General features: G+C 36.4%; 2 protein-coding genes across 2 annotated transcripts in view; both read left to right on the forward strand.

Annotated features, from left to right (window-relative positions):
* Positions 1–23,222, forward strand: part of magi1b (membrane associated guanylate kinase, WW and PDZ domain containing 1b) — a 1,153,738-nt gene that overhangs the window by 460,665 nt on the left and 669,851 nt on the right.
* The window catches only part of wdr18 (WD repeat domain 18), a 97,326-nt gene that overhangs the window by 10,050 nt on the left and 64,054 nt on the right, over positions 1–23,222 (forward strand). The window contains exon 4 of the mRNA XM_048172276.1: positions 18,956–19,097. Within this exon, the coding sequence (XP_048028233.1) occupies positions 18,956–19,097 (142 nt within the window). The remainder of the gene's footprint in view (positions 1–18,955; positions 19,098–23,222) is intronic.

Raw genomic sequence — 23,222 nt, forward strand, 5'->3', positions numbered from 1 at the left:
AGCTGTCAGTCAATAAATGGAAAAACAAAGTTAACTTATGAAGTGATACATAAAAGATAATTTCAATGTTTATTTATTTTATTTATTTTTTTATTATTATTTTTTTTACTGTAGCCTATACAAATTATATTAACCACTATGATAATGGGTGTTCACATTATTTTCTTCACGCAGCTTCATGCACAAGTTTTGCAGAAAGTTTTAGGGTTAGGGGATAGAATACAGATTGTATACAGTAAAATATACAGTATATAGTAAAATATACAGTAAAAATTTTTTTATGGAGTGTCCCCATAAAACATGAAAACCCAACATATGTGTGTGTGATTTGAATGTAATTCAGTTAGTAAGTCGGGTCAGGTTAGTCTGTAAAATTTAATGGAATACCACTGTTAGTACATGAGCCATGTCTTCCCATTCACTACTGTTAATCAGATAATGAGTGAGATGAATGAGAAGATGAATGATTTCTGCTAAGCTGTTTTTACCCTGCTGGTTTATTTTAATGGCTTCTAGTCATACTTTAAATTTCACTTTTTAAATGAATTCTGTCCTGCAGTGTGACATGCTATTTTCCATCTTTAATATTTATAAAATAAAAAAAACTAATTATTTTGTAATTATGCATGCGGTTTTCATGACCTCATATTCTTTTAGAAAATTGATATTTTTACTTAAAAAAATGGTCATACTGCAGGAGCAATTAAAATGAATTAGTGAAGTCGAAAACCGGTTGTTATAATGTTTGTATGTTTTACTATTGTTTACAATATCGACTTTAATACAGTAATGAAAATCAGACACATTCCTGTCCAGACAATGATTTAAAAAAAAAAAATATATATATATATTAATAATTTACATTTCTATTTCATAAATATTAATAACATGACTTAAAGACAGTACAACAGATTTGTTGGTAACACTTTACAATAAGGTTCATTAGTTAACATTAGTTAACTACATTAGTTAACATAAACTGCACTTATTCAGCATTTATTAATCTTTGTTAATGTTGAATATCAACATTTACTAATACATTATCAAAATCAAGAGTTGTATTTGTTAGCATTAGTTAATGCACTGTGAACTAACATGAACAAACAATGAACTGCTGTATTTTTATTAACTAACGTTAACAAAAATTAACAAATACAGTAACAAATGTATTGCTCATTGTTAGTTGATGTTAGTTAATACATTAATGTTAACAAATGAACCTTTTTGTAAAGTGTTACCAATTCGTCTTACCGAAACAAAAATATCACAATACAAAAAAAAAAGCCATTTTCGCTTTTTTTTTTTTTTTTAATTTTTAAATATGACCTTTACATGTTCAGTTTTTCTTTACCCAGATATATCCTCAGTATCTCAGGGTTACTTCCACTTTATGGCCAGTAGATGGCACCGTGAGTGTTTTCAATGTATTACAACAGGTGCAGATGGTGATAGAAATCTAGATAAACAACCATACATCTCCACTTTGTTTCAAAATGGCTTTAAGAACATCTCAACCAGAGTAATTATGATATAAAACATGTGAAAAATGACTTTCAAACAGCCAAAACCTGCAGCTCTCCTTCCTATAACCTCAGGTGTTTATTTTCACTTCTGCCAGATATGTTGTGGCAGTTCATCTTCCAAGCTGTTTATGTTCAGCGGATCTGTCCTGTCTCTATTATGCTGTGCTGTTATTGTTATCGATCTGAAAAAAAACATACTTTTGAAGCCGTAGGGGTGAGATTGATAAGCAAAGACATTCACTTCAAAGCTCTCTGAGCATTATCAATTATGAGGGATTCCCAAACTTGTGATATTTTTGAAGACTTGCATCTTTAGGCTTTCTGCTGTTTTTTTTTTACTGGCTGTAACAGCTGGTTTTGAACTGAAGGTTGAAAGGAGAAGACCAGCGATTTCTCTCAGTGAGAGACATAGGAATCCTAAATGGAAGTCCAGAGCACGTCATGTTTATTTGATGGCATTAGCTAAGGTAAACCAGGCCCACGGGCTGCAATATATGAAAGAAGGAAGGCAGGAGAGACCCGCACAGCCATCAAACCAGGATGAATAATTCAGCGTCTGTCTCCAAGTTTTGAAAGGAGATGACGTGCATCTATTATTCTGTATCGCTCGACAGAATAACCTCTCAGCCATCACAATAATCAACATTCCCTGACCCTCACATGCTGCTGAGAGGTCTCGACTTCAAAAATCACATACAGACATGTGAGTTCACCGCGCTTTGTTTCATCTAGTGAGCTGCCTATCTAGGTGGCATTTTAGTGCCCACAAATGCTTAATGCTTTTGAACAATGACTAAATACTGATTTTTTTTTTTCTTTCCAACATACAGTAAATATGCAATCCATACACACATTGACCTGAATATACCATTTCTATGATGAGCATGTTTTCAATCAAAATTCACTTTTGAATCCATTTTAAAGGGGTATAAACTTCTTAAAAGGTACTAACTACATATTTAAAATAGTTTGTGACTACAGTGGTTCAACCTTAAAGGGATAGTTCACCCAAAAATGAAAATTTGATGTTTATCTGCTTACCCCCAGGGCATCCGAGATGTAGGTGACTTTGTTTCTTCAGTAGAACACAAATGATGATTTTTAACTCGAACCGTTGCCGTCTGTCAGCCTTATAATGCGAGTGAATGGTAACACAATTTATAAGAGTCAAAAAATATGCATAGACAAATCCAAATTAAACCCTGCGGCTCATGACGACACATTGATGTCCTAAGACACGAAACGATCGGTTTGTGCGAGAAACCGAACATTATTTATATCATTTTTTACCTCTAATACACCACTATGTCCAACTGCGTTCAGCATTCGCTTAGTGAGGTCTGATCGCGCTCTGACAACGGCAGTGATGTCTCGCGCATATACTTCAATGATCTGCCCTGGGGGTAAGCAGATAAACATCAAATTTTCATTTTTGGGTGAACTATCCCTTTAATGTTATGAAGCGACGAGAATACTTTTTGTGTGCCAAAAAAACAAAATAACGACTTTATTCAACAATATCTAGTGATGGGCGATTTCAAAACACTGCTTCATGAAGCTTCAAAGCTTTACAAATCTTTTGTTTCGAATCAGTGGTTCAGAACATGTATCAAATTGCCAAAGTCACGTGATTTCAGTAAACAAGGCTTCGTTACATCATAAGTGTTTTGAAATTTCAATGGCTCACCACTGGGGGGCGTGACCACTGATTCCAAACAAAAGATTCGTAAAGCTTCGAAGCTTCATGAAGCAGTGTTTTGAAATCGCCCATTACCAGATATTATTGAATAAAGTCGTTATTTCGTTTTTTTGGCGCACAAAAAGTATTCTCGTCACTTCATAACATTAAGGTTGAACCACTGTAGTTACATGAACTGTTTTAAATATGTCTTTAGTATTTTTTCAACAACACTGTTTGGAAGTTAGTCGGGCCTGACACCAACAACAAATGTTTAACCAATCAGCATTAGGGGGCATATGACGGTTGTGGAGACAGAATGAGCAAGAAAGAGAGATGATGAGACACAATACAAAACAGCTCAAAAGAATATCACTAGAATGAATGTTTATGACTGGGCAAGCCCTTTAGAACCAGCGTTAATATTAGAAAAGCTTTCCAGCGCTGGAGAGAGCTAAGCGGGAAGGCCTGAAAACAGATGTGGAGGCTGCTTTGATTCCGCTTCACATGTGAGTAACACTGAGTTTGAGTTGATTGTCTGAAACTGCTGTGCTGTTGGCGACTAACAACGAACACTTGTTTGTATTTACTCTTGTGTATGTTCATTTTTTGTGTTTGTCGTTCGTTCTTCATCTGCACTTTATTTTTTGGGAAGCATTTTGTTGCACATCAGCTGTGTTAAACATACATCCCCTTTCGCATTGCGTGTGTAACAGTGGTCATTATAGTGAGAGTTGTGCTGTTAAACCACTGCACGCTGACGACCGCTAGAGAATGCAGTGTTTGGTGTCATTGTTAGTGCACTCGCCTTGCCTGCCAGCAGCGGACAGGCCGGGGTTCGAGACCGACTCGGAACAGGGTGGTTAGGATTGGTGGGTGAGTTTTGGAGGCGGAGCAATTAAGAGAGGGGTGGGTTTGTTTGGTTTGATTTCAAATATCAACTGTGTCCAACAGTGTTGTTGAAAAAATACATACCCCACCTTTAATTATCTTGCTGGCAATGGAGGCCTCACTGAGCCATCGGATTTTATCAAAAATATCTTAATTTGTGTTCCGAAGAAGAACGATGGTCTTACGGGTGTGGAATGACATGAGGGTGAGTAATAAATGACAGAATTTTCATTTTTTGGTGAACTAACCCTTTAAATAGTTCGGCATAATCTTTTATCATTCAAAGTCATGTCTTTTAATTAGATAATTCGACACTTTTATGACACAGCAAGGTTAGTTCAGGTTGTAAAATGCCATTCAGTGATGTTATTGTAAACTAAAACGGTAATGTAAATGGGAAATAAGGTTTCCTTAGTTAACATTGGTAAATTACATTAGTTAACATGAACTAACAATGAATAATACTTCTATAGTGTTTATTAATCTTAGTTCATGTATATCTCAGCATTTACTAATACTTTAAGATTAAAAGTTCCATTAATGCACTGTGTACAAACATGAACATTTTTTAACTAACTTTAAGAAAGGTTAATAAATGCTGTGAATATATTTCTCATTGTTAGTTAATGCATTAATTAATGTTAACAATTGAGATCTTATTGTATATTGTAAAGTGTTACCAATGAAACTATTACAGTTTCCAGTCAGTTATCAGATGACAAACCTAAACAAAATAAAAATTAAAACTCAAATAAAAATAAATTAAAGCTAATCAGAAATACAAAAAACCCCAAAATAACTAATAAAAATGCCAAAAGCATATAACAAAAAAAAACAAACTAAAATTAGAATGAAAACTGAAAATATAAAAATAAAAGCTTATTCAAAATAGTAATAAATATTATAATAATACTAAAATTAATACTGGACTATGCAAAAATGTAATGATAATTTTGACTCTTTAAAAAATAATGATTAAGATGTGGCGTTATTACTTTTTAACTTAGTTACACCACATGACATTACATTTAAAACATTGAAAATGCCATAAATCTTTATCAAATTATGAAAAACAAATACGAATAGGACACTTAAAAGAACCTGGGACACGTGTTTTCTTTTTCTTTATTTGTGGACACTCACAGTCTTAAAGGTGGGGTAAGCGATATTTCAAAAACGCTGTTTGAAAGTTAGTTGGACTGACACAACAACAAATGTGTAGCCAATCAGCATTAGGGTCGTATGATGGTCGAGAAGACAGAACGAGCAAGAGGGAGATTTGAAGATAGACTGATGAGACACAATACAAAAGGAATATCACTGGAATGAAGGGTTATGAGTCTAAAGCCGCGCACACACTTAACGATTGTAAGGCCGATTATGAATGTAAATTGATACTTATGACTGATCGCGCTCAAACGTGTCCAGTAAGAGCCAGTTGCGTTCAGTCTGCGATTACAGTCAGTGTTCAGATTCCATGTGTGAGTATTTAGGGGCCAAGCACCGAAGGTGCTTAGGCACCTATTGTTATTGTTGGCGTTCCGTACGCTTATTAGGGGCCAAGCACCGAAGGTGCTTAGGCACCTATTGTATCTGTTGGCGTTCCGTACGCTTATTATTATTCTTCTTCCGTTTCTTCTTCCGCTCTTGAAGTCTATGGCAGCCCATAGAACCGCTTGCGGGAAAGTTGTGAAATTTGGCACACAGTTAGAGGACAGTCTGAACTATGCCCATAGCAAATTTGGAGTCTCTAACTCAATCCCTCTAGCGCCACCAGCTGTCCAAAGTTGCACTTATGTTTATGTTAATAACTTTTGAACCGTAAGGGCTAGAAACAAAATTCTTTTTTCCTCTGATTCCTTGGGTCAAGACGAATCGATTGGACCCTATGACGTCATTTTCCGTCATGAAAATTTTTCCGCCATTTTGAATTTTCTGAAAAACGTACTTTTTCGAACTCCTCCTAGGCCGCTACTCCGATTTTCACGAAAATTGAACCACATCATCTTCAGACCATGCCGACAGAAAGTTATGGAATTCAAGTCGATTCCTCAAACCGTTTTCGAAAAACACACAAACAAATTGTATGTAGTGCTTGCGAAAATAGACATAAGGCTGTATCTCCGCAACGCTTTATCGTATTCAGACCAAACTTGGTACATGGCATCACAAGCATGACCTGAGGCAACATGCAGTGTTTCGGCGCAGCGCCACCTAGTGATGCGGAGATATGATAAATGGCTATTTTTGCTTATAACTTCTGATGGGTTTGGCCAAAAATCATGAATTTGGTCTCGTTAGATTTGGGGCATCATCTTGAGTCGAACGATATCCAATTTTCCCATATTGGCCATTTCAGCTGTCAGCCATTTTGAATTTTGTGCTAAAATGCTGTATTTTACGAACGTATTAGCGTATCATTATGAAACTCGGTATGGGTCATCAGCATAATGTCCTGAATGAGCTTAAGAAGTTTCGGACCAGCGCCACCTTGTGGTCAAAAGTTATAACAAAATTTACAAAAATGCTAATAACTTTTGACTATATTAACCGATTGTAATGAAACTGATCTCAGTAGATTCTGTGGGTCATGCTGAGAACATAGATATCAAGTTTGCCATAGTAAGCTGAACTTCCTGTCCGCCATATTGTTTTTCTTTAAAAACCTACTTTTTCGAACTCCTCCTAGACCGTTGCTCCGATTTTCACCAAAATAGAACCGTGTCATCTTCAGACCATGTCGACAAAAAGTTATGGATTTCAAGTCGATATGTCAAACCGTTTTCGTATACCAGAGCAAACAATTTGAGATATGATGCAAAAATGACTCTTGAAGCTGTATCTCTGCAATGCTTTATCATATTCAGATCAAACTTGGTACGTGTCATCACAAGCATGACCTGAGGCATCATAGAGTGTTTCGGCGTAGCGCCACCTACTGGAGTGGAGATATGAAAAATAGCTATTTTTGCTTATAACTTCTGATGGGTTTGACCAAAATTCATAAATTTGGTATGGGTCATCAGGACAATGCACTGAAGGAGCCTGAGAAGTTTCGGACCAGCGCCACCTTGTGGTCAAAAGTTATAACAAAATTGACAAAAATGTTAATAACTTTTTTTTCTAATTGCTCACTGCTGCTGTTGGTCTGATGCTCCCAGCCATGTTGGCTGGCTTCTTGTGCCGTTTTTGTGCTTGGCCCCGTAATTGCTGCTTGCAGCTATATTTATTATTCTTCCGCTTCTTCTTCCGCTCATGAAGTCTATGGCAGCCCATAGAACCGCTTGCGGGAAAGTTGTGAAATTTGGCACACAGTTAGAGGACAGTCTGACCTTTGTCCATAGCAAATTTGGAGTCTCTAACTCAATCCCTCTAGCGCCACCAGCTGTCCAAAGTTGCACTTATGTTTATGTTAATAACTTTTGAACCGTAAGGGCTAGAAACAAAATTCTTTTTTCCCCTGAGTCCTTGGCTCAAGACGAATCGAATGCATATATGACGTCATTTTCCGTCATGGAATTTTTCCGCCATTTTGAATTTTCTGAAAAACGTACTTTTTCGAACTCCTCCTAGGCCGTTACTCCGATTTTCACGAAAATTTAACCAGATCATCTTCAGAGCATGCCAAGAAAAAGTTATGGAATTCAAGTCAATTCCTCAAACCGTTTTCATAAAACAAGCGAACGAATTGTACGTAGCGCTTGCAAATATACACAAAGGCTGTATCTCCACAACGCTTTATCGTATCAGACCAAACTTGGTACTTTATCACAAGCATGACCTGAGGCATATGCAGTGTTCCGGCAAGCGCCACCTACTGGTGCAGAAATGAAAAATTGTCATTTTTGCTTATAACTTCTGATGGGTTTGTCCAAAAATCATAAATTTGGTCTTGTTAGATTCGGGGCATCATGTCGATTCGACTGAAATTTTCCCATATCAGCCATTTTGTCCGTCGGCCATTTTGAATTTTGTGCTAAACTGCTGTATTTTACGAACGCATTAGCGTATCTTTACGAAACTCGGTATGGCTCATCAGCTCAATGCCCTGAAGGAGCCTGAAAAGTTTCGGAACAGCGCCACCTTGTGGTCAAAAGTTATAACAAAATTTTCAAAAATGCTAATAACTTTTAACTTTTTTAACTCATTGTAATGAAACTGGTCTCATTTGATTCGTTGGTTCATGCCAAGAACATAGATATCAAATTTGCCATAGTTGGCTGAACTTCCTGTCCGCCATATTGTTTTTCTTTAAAAACCTACTTTTTCGAACTCCTCCTAGACCATTGCTCCGATTTTCACCAAATCGAACCGTATCATCTTCAGACCATGCCGACAAAAAGTTATGGATTTCAAGTCGATATGTAAAACTGTTTTTGTATACTGGAGCAATGAATTTGATGCATGATGTAAAAACACTCTTGAAGCTGTATCTCCGCAACGCTTTATCTTATTCAGACAAAAACTTGGTACATGTCATCACAAGCATGACCTGAGGCATCATGCAGGTTTCGGAGCAGCGCCACCTACTGGTGCGGAAATATGAAAAATTGATATTTTCACTTATAACTTCCGATGGGTTTGTCCAAAAATCATAACTTTGGTCTCGTTGGATTCGGGCAGTCATGCCGAGTCGAATGATATCCAATTTTCCCATTTCACCATTTTGGCCGTCGGCCATTTTGAATTTTGTGCTAAAATGCTGTATTTTATGAACGCATTCAAGTATCGTTACGAAACTTGGTATGGGTCATCAGCACAATGCCCTGAAGGAGCCTGAGAAGTTTCGGACCAGCGCCACCTTGTGGTCAAAAGTTATTATGAAATCAAAAATGTTAATAACGTTTGAATATATTAATCAATTGTAATGAAACTGGTCTCAGTAGATTCCTTGGGTCATGCCGAGAACACGGATATCAAATTTGCTATAGTCAGCTGAACTTCCTGTCCACCATATTGTTTTTCTTTAAAAACATACTTTTTCGAACTCCTCCTAGACCGTTGCTCCGATTTTCACCAAAATTGAACCGTGTCATCTTCAGACCATGCCGACAAAAAGTTATGGATTTCAAGTCGATATGTCAAACGGTTTTTGTATAACAGAGCAAAGAATTTGAGGCATGATGCAAAAACGACACTTGAAGCTGTATCTCTTCAGTGCTTTGACATATTGACACCAAACTTTGCAAGTGTCATTGTCACCTCACTCTGACCATACCACAACAATTTGGACACAGCGCCACCAATTGGTCGAAAGTGATGAACCAGTAAATCCTCATTTTTGATCATTTTTCAGTCTTTTGCTAAAATGATCTTAATAGGTCTTTAATTGTCACTGCTGCAGTTAGCCTGAGCTCCCAGTCGTGTTGGCTTGCTTCTTGTGCCGTTTTTGTGCTTGGCCCCGTAATGTGCTTGAGCTATATTTAAATCTGCTTCAGTCGCAGGAAACAATCGCTATGTGTTGAGAACAGTCTTAGGGGCCGTTCACACAGAAACGTTCAGGAGTGGTTTTAAAAAAAGCGCAGCATAGAACGCGAGAGTCTCAAGACGCGCCTTTGAGACGTGATGCAATAACGACAATAACGGAAATAATAGAAATAGGCAAACTGCAGAATTTACAGATACAAGTTTTGACATTGAAAAAAAGAAAATAAGATAATAATGAGCGCCTCCTCCGCCATGTTGCCATTATATAAAACAGTTGTCATGCCAACTCGCAACGCTTGCCCCGCCTCCAAGTTCTTCTGATTGGTCCACTGTTTTGGAACTGACATTGATGAGTGGCGCTGCGTGTAAAAGTTGAAATTCTTTTAACTTGACACGGCATCTTAAAAACGCGGCGCTCATGTGTGAGGCGCTGCAAAAGACGCGAGACGCGAGCGTAACGGTCATGCACGTCCGTCAAGCGCGTGTTTACATAGAAAAACAATGGGAAAGTAGCGCATTGGAACAGAAAAACACGTTCTGTGTGAACGGCCCCTTAGAATGTTTTAGCTATGTGTGCCCGGCTTAAGACTGGGCAAGTCTTAGGGGCCGTTCACACAGAACGCGTTTTTCTATTCCAATGCGCTACTTTCCCATTGTTTTTCTATGTAAACACGCGCTTGACGGACATGCATGACTGTTTCGCTCGCGTCTCGTGTCTTGCGTCTTTTGCAGCGCCTCACACATGAGCGCCGCGTTTTTAAGACGCCGTGTCAAGTTAAAAGAATTTCAACTTTTACACGCAGCGCCGCTCATCAATGTCAGTTTCCAAAACAGTGGACCAATCAGAAGAACTTGGAGGCGGGGCAAGCGTTGCGAGTTGGCATGACAACTGTTTTATATAATGGCAACATGGCGGAGGACGCGCTCATTATTATCTTATTTTCTTTTTTTTCCATGTCAAAACTTGTATCTGTAAATTCTGCAGTTTGCCTATTTCTATTATTTCCGTTATTGTCGTTATTGCATCACGTCTCAAAGGCGCGTCTCGAGACTCTCGCGTTCTATGCTGTGCTTTTTTTAAAACCACTCCTGAGCGCTGCGTCTCGTGTTTTTAGACGCAAAGACGCGTTCTGTGTGAACGGCCCCTTAGACTGTGTTCTAAGGAGGTGTTTAAGTTGATTTCAAATATCAACAATGTCCAACAGCGTTTTTGAAAATCGCTTACCCCACCTTTAAATATCATTGACCCTATTACCTGGAAAGAGCTTCTCCCACTCAATGGCAGTTGTTCAGCTGGCGCATGCATCTTTGGATCTACATGACTTCATTTGGATCACGTTTTGTTGTTTGCTGGTGGCATTCATGTTTTTTCTTAGCAACACTGGTCAAGGCTCTTATTGATTCCTTAAGACCGTGTTGTCACCAGCTTAATTGTGTTTGCCCGTAAACGTCGCCCCTGTTCTGCACTCAGGTTTCTGCTGTAAGTTGAATCGTGCCATTTGTGTTGTCTGTGACCTTGCTGCTGAGTGAACAACGGCAAGTGCAGCGCAGCATGAAGAATGAAGCGCTGTGAAGAACGAGGGGAATCTAAAGTGTGATGGGGCACACGGGCTCACCGACAGATGTGAGAGAGCTTAAAGTGATTGCAGTTTTCACACCTTCTTCCTGTTTTTTCAGTTTTTACAAGTTTTGTCGACCCAAAGTCACAGAGCATCTTACATCTTTTTCATTATCATGTTTTTGCTTATTTTGCCCATGTACAATATATGCTATACAGAGCATATAGGCTATGTAATTATATCATGATTTTCTTAAAAAAAGTTAATGATAACTATATCTTCTACACAAAATATCACAGTATACATATTTTTTTATAGAAAACGTTCAGTTTAGAAAGTTGATTCAGTAACTGAACTGATTCAGTGAGATCATTTAGCAAAGGGATTCGAGTTTGAGTCTTTATGAACTCTTACTTTATAATAAAAATATAGTTACATTATAGATAAAATTTCTAGCTTGTTGCAAATTTAAGAAAAAAAAATTAAAATGCATGTATTTCTAACAAATATAAAAATGCATTATAAAAACTGATCATTACTGTACCATCTCACAAGGTTACTTTATGGTGTCATAATGTCCATTATGATGATATAATGGCCTTCATGGTGGCTTATTGTCCTTCATTGTGACGATATTATCCTTTATAAAATGGTTAGTTCATGTCCTTGATTCTGATTAGTCAATAGCTGTTTTATTCCCAATAAAACAAGGCTATGACCGCTTCACCCAACAGTTCTGTGTATCTCTACACAACACCCTTAGCAACCACTCTTAGGAACGTAAACTGTATGTTCTCAATTGATATTGTTCATTAAAGCTTACTGTATTATGTAGAAGAGTATTGCGAGAAAGAGATAGAGTGAGCAAGTTTACCTGCATTCACATTTAGCATTTTCTTTCAGGTCAGTCCTATGTTCATGATAAAAAAATGTATAAATGTCTGATGTATTATCTTGTCCTTTTAACAGTTAAGGGGTTTTCCTGTGACTGACAGCGCTAGTCAAAGCATTTGTCAGTTGCGTCTTGTTCCGTGTTCACAACAATTCAGTCTTTTCAATGGAAAAGTCTTCGCTACTGACTGACACACTCATAAAGACAGTCTTTGCTGCCATTTAATGGCATAATAATGTAACTTCTGTTGCTGTTCACAGTCAGGGACTATTTTTTTCCGGAGGAAAGAAGGCTTTTATTGAAAGTTTACTTCATGGAAGTTGCATTGATACATATTTTTGGCTTTAATATTTTTATTGTGTGGTAACCGTTTTATAAAAGCAATAAGGTACTCGAGGCTAGTGCTGTATTGCTTGCTTAAGTCACAGTGGCCATTATGATTTATATATAGATTTTTTTTCACTATGGCTATTATGCCCGTTTTTACAAGATGTAATATAAGTCTCAGGTGTCCCCAGAATGTGTCTGAGGTTTCAGCTCAAAATACCCCACAGATCATTTATTATACCATGTTGTAAATGGCCATTTTTGAGTGGAAGGAAAAACATGCTGTTTTCATGCATGTATCTGTAAATGCAAATGAGCTGCTGCTCCCCACCCCGCTTTCCAGAAGCAGATACTCTGCCAAAAACTAATAAAAGATCTGTTTGGTTTTGGTTATCATCTCTATATCGGTCACGCTCACATGACATTCCAGCTCTTCATCATCATAAGAACTTTTATTATCTCAATGTGTTTTAAAGCCATATCAGTCTAAACTTTTGACATGTGGTTTCTGAGTGCACGCATCTGAAGCGCATGCACAGAAAGCTGGCTTTTAGACAGCACGTCCTGTGAGTATTAAACTAAGTTCTCTTTCACATCTTATTGCTTGTAAACTGTCAAGATACACACAAGGTTATATCAAATACACACAAAGTTCACATAAACACAGATGGTTATGTCTGTGAATGTAAACAGCAAGTAAATAAATTGCATGTGTATATTAGATCTGTGTATTAAAGTGAAAGGAGCGTAATATACAATATCTACCTCTATATAAGCTGTTAATATGAATCAAACAACAAAATAAAAACAGAAAATCACTCACTGCTCTTGACTGAATAACTTCACAGCTTTAATAAGAATGAATTTCTTACTTGAATGCTGCTGTTAAATGCTCTGGCGAGGAGATAAACTTGGCGGACTGTGTACAGCTGACTCAGGGCGGGGTCTATGCTAAGGGAAGAGTCTGTCAGCAGTCATGGGCGGGGCCTAAGCTTTTGTGATGTCACACTGCCGAGACACATTTAAAAGTGTAAAAGTGAATTTTGCATAATAGGTCCCCTTTAATAAAAATATTTAAATGTGGATCCATTTAGATTTAATGACGTTAGATGTTTTTAATATAATAAAATCATTTTAGTTCATGCTGTGACCTCCTTGTAACCCGGTCGAGAAACGTTGCTTTAAGGGCCTGGGATACTTCATTTTCCGCATTCCGCTCCATCTCGTGTACAGTTGTCCACACTCTCTCACACATAAAAACTCAGATGAGTATCACAGATGTTGTTTAAGACAGGTCGGCCCCTGAGTTTACCCAGTGGTGCTGCGTCATGCAGTGGTGCTGACAGAATGGGGTTCAATTCTGTCTCATATCACTTTATCTGTTCTTGTGTTTCCATCTGGATCTCATTCTCTTCTCTCCATTTCTCTTATTCAGTCAGTCATCTTTTTCTTTAAGCTAATCATTTGACCAGATAGAAGCTAAAATCAGTAATGAAAAAAACAACAACAACACAGGCTCATTGGAGAAGCGTAGCTTTACCTACTCAAAATATGTACATATAAGTCACTGCAGTTTACAGCTGAAATGAACACTAGAGGCAGTAAAAACAGCAACAACTTTTTTTTTTCTTTTTTTACAACTTTTTCTTAAATCCTGAGGGTATTTACAGAGGTTTTTTTTTTCTGAGTGACACACAAAAAAGTAACTCCAAAGACTCGTAACTCCAAAACTATAGCAAGGAGAGTCAAAAGGCTGGTATTGTTTGAAAGGAAACTTTTTAAATTAAAATAAATAAATAAATAATTAAATAAATTTGGACATTCTCATGCTGAGAAACTGCAAATAAACAGTAAAAAGCAGAAAATAGAAAAAAATATACATATCTTTCTAATTTAAAATGGAATATCTCATGAAGGAAATAAGGTAGTGTGGTCATTCATTTCTGGTGATGTTCCTCTATATGTGAACTGTGTCCTGGATCAAATTTTATGGTGATTGCATGAAGAAATCAAAAGTTACAGCATTTGGAACAAAGTTAGGCATTTTAAATTTTTTTTTGTTTGTTTTCTGAATGACATGAACACAAATAATGACTAATAACTTCAAATCTCTAGCAAGGAGTCAAAAGGTTGGTATCGTTTGAAAGAAAAATTTTTACGTTTTTAAATAAATTAAATTTGGACATTCTCATGCTGAGAAACTGCTGATAAAGACAAAATAAAAGTTTGCTCAAGGGACATTTTACATATATTTCATATTTGACGTGCAATAACTCAGAGAAGGAAATAAGGTAGGAGGACAATTCTTTTTTGGTGATGTTCATCTATATGTGCGCTGTATCTGGATCTTGTGGTGATCCCATAAAGAAATCAAAAGTAACTGCAATTGGAACCAATGTAGCCTTTTTGTTTATCCATTGGTGCCCCCTGATGGGCATTTTTAAAATCCTTATTTCACGTGGAGTAACTCATGATCGGCTTATTGGATTTTGTTGATCTTGGAATTATTTCAATGGGAGAATGCACTGCAAGTAATGATGTGCCATTTCCTACAATCTATGCATGTTTCATGAAGTTATAAGTGGAAATGCCAAGTTATAGCTACATTTTAGTTTTAGTTAGCATCTGTGCGCCTGTGGGGTTTTATGTGTCGTAATTGCGTGAGCAATAACTCGTGATCAGTTTATTGGATTATGCTGATGTTGGACTCATTTTACTTACTTTAGTTAGTGTGTAATGTTGCTGTTAGAGCATAAACAACATCTGCAAAGTTACTATGCTCAAAGTTAAATGCAAAGGGAGATATTTTCTTCTAAAGAATTCGCTGTTTAAGGACCACAACAAGAAGAGGAAGACTTGATGTAGTAGAGTGTTGTTACTAGTGTTGTCAAAAGTACCGGTACTTCGGTACCAAGTCGGTACTGAAATTTTGAAAATGTGACGATACCAGCATTTCTGTAGTACCGGTAGTACCGAGAATCCGGGTATATTCGGTACCCACTGATAGGGCTGTGCCAGTATTTATGTGAATATGACACGAGTGAAGCACAAAGCTTTGTTTACAGAAGAAATAATAGGTTAACAATTAAATGTGACATCGCAGCCATGGAAACATTTTGGTTAATGCCGAATGAGAGAGGTACGTGAGTCCATACATTTAAGCTTCGTATTCTGTTTTCCGAATCGCGATCTGGTCACCTGATTAGCAGAGAATTTAACAATATTCCATTAGTTATTTCACTGAACATCTGTTTCTTTTCCCAAATCTTCACTCAGGCAGGGGATTATAAACGTTTCTCGTTTAGGCCTATAGGCCATTTGAGCTGGTTTATGTTGGTCCAGGACCAGTTTAGGACTAGCATGGACCAGCAGGACCAGTTTAGGACCAGCATTTGACCAGCATACAGCTTCAAAACCTACCTTACCAGCATATGCTGTTTTTTTCAACAGTACAAAATGGATGTTTGAGCGTTTATGTATTTATTTTTTTTATATTTCAAAATGTATTTAATTGAGGTAGCCTATATACACACACAAACACACACACTCCAAATCATATTTAATATTTTTAAAATAGGCTATATAAAATAGTAAAATAATTCCAACAGATTTTGCTGTGGTACCGAAATTGGTACCGAGAACCGTAAAATTTTCATGGTATCGGTACCGACTACTGGAATTTTGGTACCGTGACAACACTAGTTGTTACCATGTTCCCACAACCTGTAAGTGTGTTTAAACTTTGTTGATGTGTTTTCCATTAATATTTTCTATAGTTATTTTTATGTTGTAGCATGGACATAAACAAGCACTGTTTGGCTCCGCTAGCCAGTTACCTAATTGCTAATTCAAATTTATCCTGCAAACACCTACAAACTTCTTTTTAATCCCACCAGCGAACTTCGAATGTTGGTGTTTGTTGTCATTTATGTGATCATTGTAAATTATTTTTTGATTAGAGCTTTTATGTAGTGTTCATTTGACTACATGCACACTAAACATGGTTGTTTACTGTAGTAAAGCCATGATTAGTCTTCGTAATGGGCTCATAGTTCTGGTGACAGATATATGGCTACACTCGTTCTATAAAGACAAAACTAATGGTGTTATATAGTCAGTAGCGATCACTATAGATCCTGCAGTCTGTAATCAAATAATCCCTTCGAGGAATGTAGTATCATTTGTTAGAACAATTATATGAAATACATGGATTTTTTTTTGCGCGTATGAAGCTTTGTTTCTGTGGTCTTCTGATTTAATATCCACTAATTCAGTTTGTTTATTTTTTTTATAAAAATAGTGTGTGAGTACACTAAAATTTGTTAATAGGACAAACACTTATTCAAATGATTATTATACAAAAATGCTACAACGCAATCATGTATTATGCTGTACTAAAGCTTTATTATGGAAACAGCAGTATATAAAAAGTTAAAGGTGCCATCGAATTCATTGGAGAGGTTAAAGGTGCCACAACTTCATTCTTTATAAATCTCTCCAACAAGTGTAGCATTAGCCGTTAGCCACAGAGCATACTATCAAACTCATTCAGAATCAAATGTAAACATCCAAATAAATACCAGACTTACGCGATTAGACATGCTGCATGACGAACACTTTGTAAAGATCCATTTTGAGGGTTATATTAGCTGTTTGAACTTTGTTTATGCAATGATAGAGTCGAGAGCTCGGGAGGGGGCGGAGAGCGCAAGCAATTAAAGGGGCCGCAGCATGAATCGGCGCATTTCTAATTATGCCTCAAAATAGGCAGTTAAAAAAATTAATTAAAAAATATCTATGGGGTATTTTGAGCTGCAATTGCAGAGACACATTCAGGGGACTTATACTTATATTACAACCACAACCTTAGACTTATATTACATCTTGTAAAAAAAACGTTCAATGGCACCTTTAAAATATGCGAAAAAATAATGCATTTTTTAAAAACAAAGCATGAACACATTACAGTGCACCCCATAAACACAATCAAGCCTTCGAAAATAGCTGATCAACCACCCCTTTAATTAACATTGCTGACTGATTTTATATATGTGTATGTATGTGTATGTATGTATATATATATATATATATATATATATATATATATATATATATATATATATATATAAATTATATTGTATTTTTAATTAAAACATGAAATCTATAAATCTTAAAATGTTATTTTATATATGCTAATTAATTTCCCCAGTTTTATATGTGAATCTTTTTATAACAACCCTCTACGGACACACTGAAGCTCGAGTCGCCATTTTACTCGCCAGACTTTTTACATGGAATGCAAGAACAATGGAGAAAAAAAAAAAAAAAGAAAAGAAAAAAAGTAAATACATATACATATATCTGTATCATAAAAATATAAATATAAAATATAAATTTCAAACATTATTAAATACAAGTAAACAGTCTGTAATTAAATAAGAACAAATAATCAAACTACATGCAATCGCACAAATAAACACAATAGAACAAAGATACAAATGAAAGAAATTGTGCATTTCATGTTTTTCAGGTAGATCTAACAGTAATTAGATAAAGATTAGGTAGATTAGGTACAGAAATTAAATACTGCGTAGTCTTCACTGTGTAAATTAAATATAGATGAATCCTTATTAAAGATACAAAAGTTATTCAGTCAAGAGCAGTGAGTGATTTTTTTTTTTTTTTTTTTTTTTTTTTTTTTTTTTGCAGTGAGTCTTTTGTTGTTTGATTAACATTAAAAATAGACAGCAGAAATATATTAGGCTGCTGTGACATAATGCATGGATCCAATATACTGATACCGTTCACACACATGCGTTGTCTTTCTCCTCTTTACTAGGATACACACCAAGACAGGCATTTTGAGACAATTTTGTGTGAATTTGTCCGCTCAAACGAAAGAAGACTTGAATGAGAACTCAATTCAGTATTCGTGTGCAGTCAGACGTGGCTTTCTGGGCGAGTACCAAATTAAGTTAAAGTTAAATTAAGCACTTGAATGTTTAAATTGGTAAGGCTTAAAAGCACATGCAAATGATAAACTTTCATGTAGATGCAGCACTGGCGTGGTCTGGACAGTGGCAGTTCCATCAACTCTTGGCCATCAGGCAGTCCTTATTGTTGAGCCCTGTATTTAGATCTAGCGTGTCAATTCTCGTTACATGGCGTGTGTAAGCCTATCTCTAAAGCGACAGAGGGTGCTCTCAGCCAAACGACTGCATAAAGCTCAGTAGGCAATGAAATTACATGTGCTCTAAACTTATTTTCTGCCTCTTACTCAATCACAGGCGAGTGAAATCGTACAATTTACTAGCCATTGGTTAATTAAACTTTTTTGTCGCCTAGCGTGAAATTTAGTTACATATGTGAGTGATTTACTTGCATTGTAGAGAGTTGTTATAAACAAGTACTTGCAAGGTCACACCACAAGCTTGTGAGGTCATTGATGTGTTTGAATATCAATCTTATTAGTACACTTACACCCAGTATATCATATTTTAATATTTCACATTTATCAATTTTTAATTAACTCATCACACACATAATTTGTGATAGGATTGATGACACTCATAATTAATTATTGTTGTCCTGAGCGTGTCATTTATAATTAAAGACTTCATAATGGCGAGTTAATGAAAGATTGTGTATTATGTTTCAGTGTTGTTCAGCTGGATTCGTCCCGCACACCAGAACCTCGTCACATTCTTTCCCGCCACTCCCTCCCCATCACTGACATACACTGTGGCCTGATGGGACCACAAGCCCGTGTTGCCACCGCATCCCTGGACCAAACCGTTAAGGTGAGTTTTGTTTACTGGGGCTGTTCACACAGAATGCGTTTTTCTGTTCCAATGCGCTACTTTTCCATTGTTTTTCTATGTACACACGCACTAGACGGACGTGCATGACCGTTATGCTCATGTCTTGCGACTTTTGCAGTGCCTCACGCATGAGCGCTGCGTTTTTAAGATCCCGTGTCAAGTTAAAACGAATTTCAACTTTTACACGCAGCGCCGCTCTTTAATGTTCAGTACGAAAACAGTGGACCAATCAGAAGAACTTGGAGGTGGGGCAAGCGTTGCTAGCTTCTGTTTACAGTAGCGAGTTGGATGTGGCAGCTGTTTTATTTGTTCATTATTGCCATTATTGCATCACGTCTCAAAAGCGCATCTCGAGACCCTCGCATTCTGTGCTTTTTTAAAAACCATTCCTGAGTGCTGCGTTATTTAGACGCAAAGATGTGTTCTGTGTGAACAAGCCCTAAAGGATGTAAATTGCATACATCATGATATCTGAAATTAATGTTTATATTATAATAATTGTAATCCTATACCATGGACCCTGGTGTCCTAAATTCATTTTTATCAAATTTAAGATCACAATGTCTTAAATATCTTAAATGCAGAGGTGTAAAAAGTACTTTAAAATTATACTTAAGTGAAATTATGGATACTGAGTTTTTTAAAAATTTTACTCAATTAAATTAAATTAAATTAAATTAAATTACTTATAAGTAAATGTAAAAAGTACAGCTTTATATTGTAATTAAGTATTAAAAAATAGAAGTAACCTAGCATAAAAATGAGAGAAGAGTTTCTTGTTTTCTCAGTGCAAAGTAAAATGTAACATTTTATAAATGCTAATTTTTTTTTTTTTGATTTATAACACATAATAAATAAACATTCAATATTGGTCCATCAAAATATGACTTTTTAAATATCAAAACTTGCTGAATTTATTGTCATTCGCAATGTAGTGGACAGTTACTACTGACCAATGGGATTTTGATGTTAAAAAAAAAAACTTAAAACACCACTTCAAAAATGTAACAAGTACTTTCCAGGTCAAAATAAAATTCTAAGGAGTAGGTATGGAAATGTAATTAAGTAGAAGTACAAGTATTCAGATTAAATTGACCTCGAGTAAATGGTTCAAAAAATATGTAAGTATAGTAGTCAAGTAAAATTACTTAAACTCAAATATTTTACACCCCTGCTTAAATGGTATGTCACAAGTCTTAGCTTTCATTGTAAGAGGTCTTAAATTTGGGGTAAATATATAAATACAGCCTTAAATATCAAAAGCAATGATTTAAAGAAATGTGAGCACTGCATGTTCAAAGTCCAAAACTCTTCATGATGTTTATATTTTGTTTTAGATTAGTTGTAAGAATGCATATTTTATCACTCTCATTTTTTTTTTTTTTTTTTTTTTTTTTTAGTAAAACCTGTTAAATAAAAATATAAAAATATAACAGAACATAATATATTGTAATATATTAAGAGTATTGTGTGTCAACTCAACCAGAAGTTTTAATTTTCTGGTGAAAGAAATACATAAATTAAGAAGTATCGGGCGTCTGGGGTTGTGGGATGGCTTTATAATGATGGCAGCATCATTATTTTATTTTTGCACAGATATTGGTAAGGTTTTAGTAAAATCTAATGACTTTAGCAATCCTTGTTGCATTATATGCCAATAGTGACAGTTCAAAAATGGGACAACGTTCGCATGCCTGACTCTTAGGGATTTCTCAGTATCCTTTTTAATTGTGGTTCTAAAACCAGAAGATTTGACTGTGGTTCTAAACCAGAGATATGGGGATCTCAATGTAGCTCCATTTACAAATGGTTGAATTTTACCCATTTTCAAAGTTCGAAAACTGAAAGTTTCTTGAAATTTGGTTGTTTTGACACAAAATTATCAAATAAGAAAAATAATGTACAGATATTTCCTTTTCCTGTGTTAAATTAGGGACTTTGTCAAAGAAACAGTGATTGATGGTGCGGGCTGTTGAAACAAATTAATTTTTTCTTGCCGGGAAAGTCTTAATTTAATTGCTTAGTAAAGTTTTCCTAAATTTAATTCATTGTTTTTTTGTTTTTTGGTACTATATCATTCATAGATCGATCAATAAATAAAATAAATGCAACACTGTGTATCTTAACATAGTTGTGACAGATACATCTGTCTGTGTCTATTTGTTGTTACAAATAACATTTACTGTAAATGTCAGACCACTTTTTAAAACGCATCTCCACATCCTTATAGTGTGCGTGTGCCACTCACTCATCTTTGTTTTTCTAATGCCATCTCCCAACATTGTTTTTCTATGGAAAGCCCATTATATCTTGTGTAGAAGACTAATTTAATATGCTGATGTCTTAGTCGGTTCTATTCAGATTTTGAAAAATCACTTGAAAAGCATAAATATTTATGAATTCATATTTCTCTGTCATATGCACCTAAAGCGGTCTCACTTGTAATCCAGTTTGTAGCTTATTTAACTTGCTAAACTGTCATAATGACATCAAGAAATCGGGTCATGAATGGGGTACTTGGCTTGATGATGTCCTGTCTTTTCTTCCTTGTTTTTTCTTCCTTGTTTTTTGCGGGAAGATGCTCTTAAATTAATGTTTGCTGTGATGAGACCTTGGATTGTCATTCAGGGGAAGTTTGCATCCCATTTGCTCTTGTTCTCTGTTGATGCGCACTTTTTATAGACCTTGTTAGGCATTTACAAGCATCCTGTCTTCCAGCTGAAACACTTAAAAGGTGTAATTTTGTTTTAAACGCACAATAATGCGTGCTTCACCTTCCTCAAGTTCGAAACTTTGCTGAAATTTGATTTTCCTGCTAATGAATATGACATAGGGTCAGTAAGTGTCTGGCCAAGAAGCAAACTGCATAAGCAGCAAGTAGCAGTCCCCATTCTGCTGTTCACTGCTCAGGGCTGTTTCTCCTGGATGGCTTCAGGCGACATGGTTGATTTGACTGAGAAGACTATGTGATGATCAATGGTAGAGAGAGAATGATGTCCCTGAGGGAGGGCTGGAGCCCAAGTGTGATAGACAGTATGGGCAAGCTCACACTGTTCCACCTGCTCTATGAACAAAACTGTTGACATCAGAAGATTCATACAATATTAGATGCATCTGATCGTTCCCACAAGTTTAAACCTATCCTTTGGTTGACTGATAAATATACAAATTAAGTCAATTTAAGATATTACATAATTGAGGGAGATGAGTAAATAATGAGTAAACAGACATTACAAAAACTTTTTAAAAATATGTTTGTTCCATTTCATTAAACTTAATCACTGGGCTACAGTCAATGGTTATTCGTTTTGCAATAGTGTCTAGGTTGACACAGGGACATTCTCATATTGTAGTAATCGAAACCGAAATTCAGAACCTCTAACCAACGTAATTTTCCCATGTCTTTGTGGTGTATCGAGAGCTATGGTATCAGGGTAATGTCGGCATACCACCACAAACCACATCCAACAGGGGTAACTGTTAATGCAAGAGGAAGCTGTCTAAAAGAGATGTCTGGGTACTAACCCGGGTTGTATCCAAAAAACATAAACTCCTTCAGAATTAAATGCGCACCTCGATTCTCCACCAAAACTGTTTGTCGGGAGCTTCACAGAGTCCATATTCATGGTCGGGCTGTGGACAATGTGAAACATGTATTGTTCTCTGATGAGTCCATTTTCAATGTCTTTCCCTCATCCGTGGGAGTTACGGTGTGGAGAAACCCCAAAGAGGCTTAACACCCTGACTGTTGCTACCCAGAGTGAAGCACAGGAGTAGATCAGTGATGGTTTTGGCTGCAATATCATGGCATTCCCTACTGTGCTTGATGGGCGCATCACTGCCAAGGACTACTGAACCATTCTGGAGGACCATGTGCACCTAATGGTTCAAACATTGCACCCTGAAGGAGGTGCCATGTTTCAGCATGATAATGCACCAATACACACAGCAAGACTTGTGACAGAATGATTTGATGAACATGAAAGTGAAGTTGAACATCTCTCCTGGCCTGCACAGTCAACCAGATCTGATATTTTTGAGGTATTTTGAAGGAGCAAGTCAGAAAACCTTTTCCTCCACCAGCATCACGTAGTGACCTGGCCA

Source organism: Megalobrama amblycephala, linkage group LG21 (genome assembly GCF_018812025.1).
Source record: "Megalobrama amblycephala isolate DHTTF-2021 linkage group LG21, ASM1881202v1, whole genome shotgun sequence".
In the NCBI taxonomy this organism is placed as follows: Eukaryota; Metazoa; Chordata; class Actinopteri; order Cypriniformes; family Xenocyprididae; genus Megalobrama; species Megalobrama amblycephala.